This window comes from Lactuca virosa, chromosome 7 (genome assembly GCF_052849685.1).
Source record: "Lactuca virosa cultivar CGN04683 chromosome 7, Lactuca_virosa_CGN04683_v6, whole genome shotgun sequence".
Lineage (NCBI taxonomy): Eukaryota > Viridiplantae > Streptophyta > Magnoliopsida > Asterales > Asteraceae > Lactuca > Lactuca virosa.
The window spans coordinates 60,344,166-60,351,774 of NC_136432.1; the positions used below are offsets into that span (position 1 = coordinate 60,344,166).

General features: G+C 33.5%; 1 protein-coding gene across 2 annotated transcripts; it reads right to left on the reverse strand.

Moving 5' to 3' along the window:
- Positions 1–3,680: 3,680 nt before the first annotated feature.
- LOC145125455 (alkaline ceramidase TOD1-like) lies at positions 3,681–6,792 on the reverse strand. Of its 2 annotated transcripts, none has more exons than XM_079060918.1 (5): positions 6,558–6,792; positions 5,926–6,394; positions 5,649–5,858; positions 4,950–5,510; positions 3,681–4,115 (listed from the first exon to the last, which is right to left on the reverse strand). In XM_079060918.1, the coding sequence occupies exons 2-5, from the start codon at positions 6,179–6,181 to the stop codon at positions 3,784–3,786; spliced, it is 1,359 nt and encodes a 452-aa protein (XP_078917044.1). In that variant the 5' UTR covers positions 6,182–6,394; positions 6,558–6,792; the 3' UTR covers positions 3,681–3,783. The 2 variants fall into 2 exon arrangements, with proteins under 2 accessions (XP_078917044.1, XP_078917043.1); XM_079060917.1 differs by having other exon boundaries at positions 5,926–6,404.
- Between the last annotated feature and the right edge of the window lie 817 nt (positions 6,793–7,609).

The window sequence follows — 7,609 nt, forward strand, 5'->3', positions numbered from 1 at the left end:
GTGGGGGTGGTGTTAGCGGGTGGTAATGATGGTGGTGGTGGGTGCTAGTCGTGACGGGTGGTGGTTTTGGTGGGTGGTGAGAGGTGGTGGTGGTGGTGGGTGGTGGTTGGTGGTGTTGGCGGGTGGTGGTGATAGGTGATTGAGGTAGGTAGGGGTGGTGGTGATGGGTGGTGGAGGTAGGTGGTGATGGTTGTGGCGGGTGGTGGGTAATGGGTGGGGGTGGTGGTAACGGGCGGTGGTGGTGATGAGTGGTGGTGCATCGTGGTGGGTAGTGGTGGTGGGTGTAATGGTTGGTGGTGGTGGTGGAGGTGGTGGTGGTGGTGGGTGGTAGGTAGTGGTGATGGGTGGTGTTGGTTGGGTGGTGAGTGGTTTTGGTTAGTGGGTTTTTTAATTGTTTGTAACAATTGATTGAGTTTTATGAATATTATTTTATAGTTTTAATTAAAAAAATTATTTGGTTCAAATTTGATCTCAAATGTTCCCGCAATAAGAAATGTTCTCGATTGAACGCTCATATATATATATATATATATATATATATATATATATATATATATATAAGTAGGTTCTTGTAAAAATACAAATATTTTGTGAAAATGAAAACATCCAATGAGAATAGTACACATGTATTATAGAATCAAAAGCTGTTTTTGAATTTTTGTATTGTTTTAATTAATATATAAGGGTAAGATGGTAAAAAGGGTTAGGGGGTTGATTGTGGTGGTTCTAACCGGCATGGTTCATTTTTTTCAAAAAATTTAGTAACTGTGATCGATGATGAATTTTGAATTATTCATTTATTTCATGATTAGTCGATCTATTGTAGATTGAAGAATGAGCAAGTATTATATGGGTAGTTTATGTTTTCTAACCTAATTCCTTTTACTCAGGTCATATTCTTTTTCTCTCACGACTTATGAAATCAACATAGCCTTCTATCACGCTCGGTCTTCAACGACATCTTCTTCTCCACCATCGTCCAAGCCACCGCCGCTCGTTGCCGTCGTCCTAGACATTGCCGCCGTGTTAGCCAACCACCGGTTCTTTCCACATGTCTGATTCTCATCTATGATTCTCCTTCTTTCTTCGTCATTTTCTCTCTCTTCTCTAATTCTTTGAAATTGGTGAGTTCTTGTATATGAAAATGACTGAAATCACGTATTCTTAAATTATGTATTCCATCAACGACCACTGTTTCAGCGTTTTACTAATATTTCTTCCCCCCGATGCCTAGGGTTCCACTTAGCCCTAATTCATTTTTTCTTAGTCCTAATTTCATTTCATATCTCTATCTTTTATGGGTTTTTTAGTTCTTCAAGAACTCACCACAAATTGGATTGAAACTGTTCAAGAAATCTATCAGTAACCCAAAATCAAAGTTGACAAAAATTTGGTAAAATCAGAATATTCATTTCAGAAACAGAGCTTTGAATCAAATTACCCAACTGATCATCGATCGTCACAGGAGAAGTTAGATGATAGGTATAATTAGAGAAAATACAGGCACAGGCAAAAACAAGTGAAAGGCAGTGAAAATCCAAGAAGTTATTACAAGTGTTCTAATTGAAATTGTTCAATGAGGAAGAATGTGGAGACATCTTCAGATGGGGATATTATAGAGATTGTTTATAAAAGAAATCATCTGCCTAACCAGTTTTGAATAATTCACTTGTAATTAATCAATTTCATTATTACCCAGATCCATCTCATGGTTCTCGACAATGGGAATTGGTTTGAACGCCGGAAAAATCAAGTCTGAGAAAAATATCCAAGTTTATCCTCTGGTTCCGAATAAGACAATTGCAGGTACAAGTTACTACATTTATCAAATAAACTATTCTAATTATAGACTCTAACCCAAGGATAAAATTTGATGAAATGAGCTTCAAGATAATTATTCAGAGTGGAACTGTGCAGAAAATCTTTGACAGAACAAACCTTTTTTAATAAACTAATCCATTTCTATTCATATTAAGAAGACAATAAATCTTTGGCACTATATATGAGGACATCATGTTTTTGCGCATCTAATAAGGTTGCTCCATGAATTATGACTACATGGTTGGATTGTTTTGAGCTCCAATGTGAAGCTCATGTTATATCTAATTCTTAGTGATGGTCGAAGGATCCATACTTTTTTCCAGAACACCACTTTACTGTATGAAAATTTCCAACATGCTATTTAATTAACAAGATCCCAACTCGCTTTCTTGAATATAATATTAACCCACTAGAATTTATTAAAATTGCAATTCCCAGGGTTTTTTTCACATTTGTCTCTAAAGGCACTACTTTGGTTGTTCTATTTATGTTCACAAGGGGCAACCAAAAAAGCAGTGAGCTTGTATTCCCTAGCAATGACCTGGTAACACCAAAACATATCTATTAGTTATTTTACATATGTTTTATGTTTATTTGTAATTTCCAAATGTTGATTAATGGCTGATTTGGTGTAATATACCTAAATTTTGCAGGCTTGTTGTTAGTTTGGTCTTGCCTACTCCAACAGTTCATTTGCTATTCTGTGATAACCATATTGAGATTGAGTTCAGCCATAACTTCAGTCAAGTCAGACGGTTAAAACTCATAAAGGGGGTTGAAAAGGGGGACTCAGGATCAAATAGTTATTGTAAACGTTATGTGATTTGGTATAATTGGCTTATTTTGAAATCTCTACAAATTTGCTTTGTATGAATACTTTGTATTTTTTTAAATGGCCTTTGAGACTCCTTGTATATTTTATCATAACATTTATATAAAATTTTATATGTAGTTTTGACGATTATATAAAAAGTTTAACATTTGACCAAACCAAAAATTTTAACAGCATCCAAGAAATGGACAATATCTCTTAACTAGTTCATTACAAGTTAAATATATTATTTAATTAAAGTATTAAACATAAGAGTTAATATTTAATTCAAGTCTTTGAAACATATAATAGTAGTTGATAATCAACTGTGTTGAGATTGTATTCATAGATGCAGAAAGATTAAAATATTGATATTTCAATTTCTATCTCTTTGTAAATGTCGATAATGATAAGCATAATTTGTTGATTTCGTAATGAAAAATGATTGAATTTCAAAGATATTTAAACATTCCAAAATATATAAAAGAACTAAACCATATTACGGTTTTATAATATAAGAAAACTAATTATGGAAGTTATGAAAAATTTGTTAATTACTTTTATGTCCTTAATGCTTATATTTGTAATTTGAAATTTGAAAATTCAACATGGATGAGGTGTATATTTTTTATTGGTTCTTTTCATTTTCGCATGAGCATTCCCCTATATATATATATATATATATATATATATATATATATATATATATATATATATGATGTCGTCCGGTTCATCCGATTTTTAGGACCGGTCCGACCGGTCAAACCAATTGAACCATCGACCCAGTAAGACGACCGGTTCGATGTCCGATCTGATTTTCAAAACATTGGAAATACGTGGCTTCTAAAAGGGTTATATAAGAGCGTACAAAACATGTGCCAAACTATAAACTATTCAAATATATATACACCCAACAAATTTCGTACTAAAATATCATTCGAAAAGGTTTAATCACATACGAAATATTTTTTCCTTGTTATAATTATATATATTTCTCAAATTTTACTCTTAATTGGTTTTATTACTAATTTAGTCATTACATGGCACATAAAATTAATTAATCGAATTAGCCTACAAATAAATAAAAGTTATAAACATTTGATGAACAGATTGATCACAAGTCACAAATCATGACATTCCTTGACTTGATATCATTCATCCCACATTTTTTCCAAGTACTTATCACATTTATTTCGAATGCCGCCATTAGCAAGCAAACCAGGGTTAGCCCTCTTGGTTCTAATCGACTGGGTCACATCAGACCCATGTTGTTTAATATTGTGTCTATACTCGGATGCCACATGTTCAAATACTTCCACATCAAACATGTTGAGCTTCATCTTTGGGTTCATTTGATCTCTCACAAATGCAAAAGCTAGTTGATCCCTTGGGTTAAATGCTTCTAACTCATTGAACAAAAGACATGAAAATAAATTGTTTCCCACACCATGCTTTCTTAAGATAATTGCACTATCTGGAACATCTGTCAAGTTATAAAAATAAGTAAATAACCATCATTCCAAGTAACTATATACTAACAGATCAACCCATATAATATATATCAATAATTATATCAAATAGATATTATAAAATACATGATTTAAACAATAATCTAGTTTAATCGATTTATCCTTGTTGAACTTAAAGATGCATTTACTACACTATCATGCATAAAGTGAAAGAGTACGTAAACGAAAAGAAAGGACCGGATACTATTAGTATATAAATATCCAAATAAAGCGAATTGTACACAAAATATTCGTGTGAGAGATAAAAAACGATACTTTTTCTCTGTTGGAGTGGAACCTTAATTAATGTAGAACTTTCAACAACCTTCTCTAGTTGGCATTCCTATTTGTGCATATTCAAAAAACAATATTTATTTCTTATAAATTTGTATAACGAAACATACTTCTTACCTATATGTGTATAAATATCCTAGTTATTTATCAATTTATATGATAAGAAAGTTTTTTTAGCGATTTATAGATTCCATAAATTATTGAATTTTTTTGTAGCAAATTAAGTGTAATTACTTTAGTTGTATTAAATCTCATTTTTTATCAATTGAGTTATAGAAATAAAACATAATCTCATATATATACACAATGATAAAGTAATTCTTAGAGTATATCAAATATCTTGATAAAGACAAATTATCATAAAAAGCAATTCTTTGAGTATATCATATATTCTTGACAAATAATTTACATTACTTAATGTATTAAAGTCTAAACCTATAGAAGTGACTTTCAAGTTAACATAGCCGTTAATTTTCGTCATTTAACCATCTTGTTACGACACGTGATTAAATTACCTGAAGTGTATGGATGTTTCTTAGATGACCATGGTTGCAAGCCGTTTTCACAATACGTTTCAATCTGAATCCTCAACGAATCAACATCCCGCCATTTTTTCCACCTTGCAGTCGCCATGGCTTCTTCCATTGTATGAACATATAAAGGATGTTTAGAAATCGCCATATCTACATTTTCCATGATTACAAGTGAATGAAGCAATAACAACGGATCAACCACCAATTGCATTTTGGCATCAACCCAGATGCTATATTTTGAATTCGGAAAAAGTCTATGAACCAAGTATTTCGGGATTACACCATTCATGGCTGGATTTTCGTAAAGTTCTTCACTGGAAACTTCTACAATTCTCCATACTCCGATCCTGTTTTCCTTTGTTTTTCTCGAGAGTAAGTTGTGAAAGTAGAGTTGTTTGATTGTGACATTGTCGACAAACATGTAGAAACAAACGTGATCCAGGGTGTTAAATCCGAGGCCTTGAGGTTGACGGATTTTGTCGTGGTTTCCAAAAATGGCGGAAACCACCACCACTCCGTTGCAACTTTCCATTGCGATTCTATCTGCAAGAAGACTATTTCAAGCAATGTTGGATGTTGATTTTGTTTTACAAATTTTCTCGATTTTGATTTGTTCATGAACATTTAACGTGTTGATTATGAAATGGTCGTGAAAAACAAAAATCCTCGATTGATACTAACCGTAATCACTGATGGGAAATTTCTTAAGGAACCCACAAGGGATTTCGATTCCATCGTCATGATAATCATAATACGATAGTCGTTTTTGAGTAGTGTAATTATTCCCAAACTTTTCACCATTTTTATTCCCTTGTACATACCTCAAGCCATTGGAATCCGAGGAAGAGTTCGCAATAACTCGTCGGATTTCATCCAAAACAAACGAGTAATCTGAAAACCAGAAGAAAGATCAATGTAAAAACAATCCAATCACCATTAAATGAGAACATTACGTTACCTGAGAAGAAAACAGGGGAATTGCAGGAGGATATGATGGTGGGAATTGGGTGTTTGTGTTGGCCATAAGATTGAGGGTAAATGAAGAGAGGAGATTGGAGGGGATCGAAGGGGCAAGATCGGAAATGGCATTTGGTAGTGGGAGAAAGAGAAGTGTAGAAAGCGAAGAAGAGAGAAAGGAAGAAGTAAGAAAGAGAGGAACAGAGGAGTTTTGATTGGCAGAGAAGGGGTGTAGAAGTTCTTACAAGCTTTCCCATTTTCTGATGAAATTAATATATTTTCATTTTACAAAGGCTATATAGTCTATAAGATGTGACAATGTTTGTTCTTTTATCATATATTATAATTTTGTATCTTTATTTCTATTATTCTTATGGTTGGCTCAATTGCATCGGATCATATGTTTGTAGGTGGATGCTTCCCGTTTCTGTTGTTGTGTGCCCGCCTTTTTGGAGAAATTTCTTTTAAACCTATACAAAACTGAATTTATATAGTAAAAATTATTGACTTATCGCAAAATATTGTGAATCCTTGATCAATTTATATGTTTATGACAAATAAGATCAAGAAATAAAGAAGGTGAAAAACAAACTAAAAAAAAGTTAAAAAGCCCTAGAAAAACATAGATCATACCATATTGTTTTTTGGGGTGTTTTACTGGACGGATGTCATCACCTTTTTCTGTCCATATCTGGCCACCGTCTCCCTCAGCCCATCTTCGGTCACCGTCTCCCTCCGCCCATCTTCGGTCGCTGTCATCGCCCTCAACCCTTCACCATCCTCCGTCTTTGTGGTTCTGTCTTTCAACCTTATTGTCTTGTTAATTTTTATACCATTTGAAACAAGATAATAAAAAAATATTCTTTGTCTTATTTGAAAATGAAAATAAGTTTAAGTAAATATTTAAATGCCTTTTGGTATTAGGAGTGTTCAACAACAAAAGGAGACGTGTTGAGGTACTTAGTAGAGTACAATAAAAATAATGCACGGACCATTTCTTTGATTCAATTTCAAGCTACCATTCTTTCAATTTCAACTTTTAAGTTGTGTTTGTTTTATAAATTATAATTTTATTATAATCAAGGTAATAATTACATTTCAATTTCAATTTTAAAGGTTTATAACCAAACAATATTAGGTGTTGTCTGGTTCGAATGCGGGGCGTTCCCTTGCAGAACGCTAGGCGTTCGTGACCAGGTGTCAAGCCGTGGTGAGGAAGCAGTGGCTCAGATCGCGTCACGTGTCGCTCGCTGGTTACTCCAAAAACTAATTATCTTCTAAAATCTGTAACTTTTTCATACGAGCTCCGTTTTTGACGTTCTTTATATCCACGTATAGGTATCGACGGGATCTAAAACTTTCGTTTAGACTCCGTCGGCTAATTTTGACTTTATTTTTAAAGTTATATTTTAACAGACTTTGACAATTAAATTCCGTTAAAAATTCATAACTTTTTCATCCGACGTCCATTTTCGACTGTCTTTATATCGTTGAGCTCCTATTAATGAGATATTCAATTCTCATTTAGGTTGTGTTGGCTAAAAATCGGTCGATCTAAAATTCGAATTCTGGGCTATGCACTGCTATGCTAAATCTTAGAAAAATCATAACTTCCTCATACGAAGTCAGATTTTGACGTTCTTTTTATGAACGCTCTCGGATTAACGTATACTATGACTTTCGTT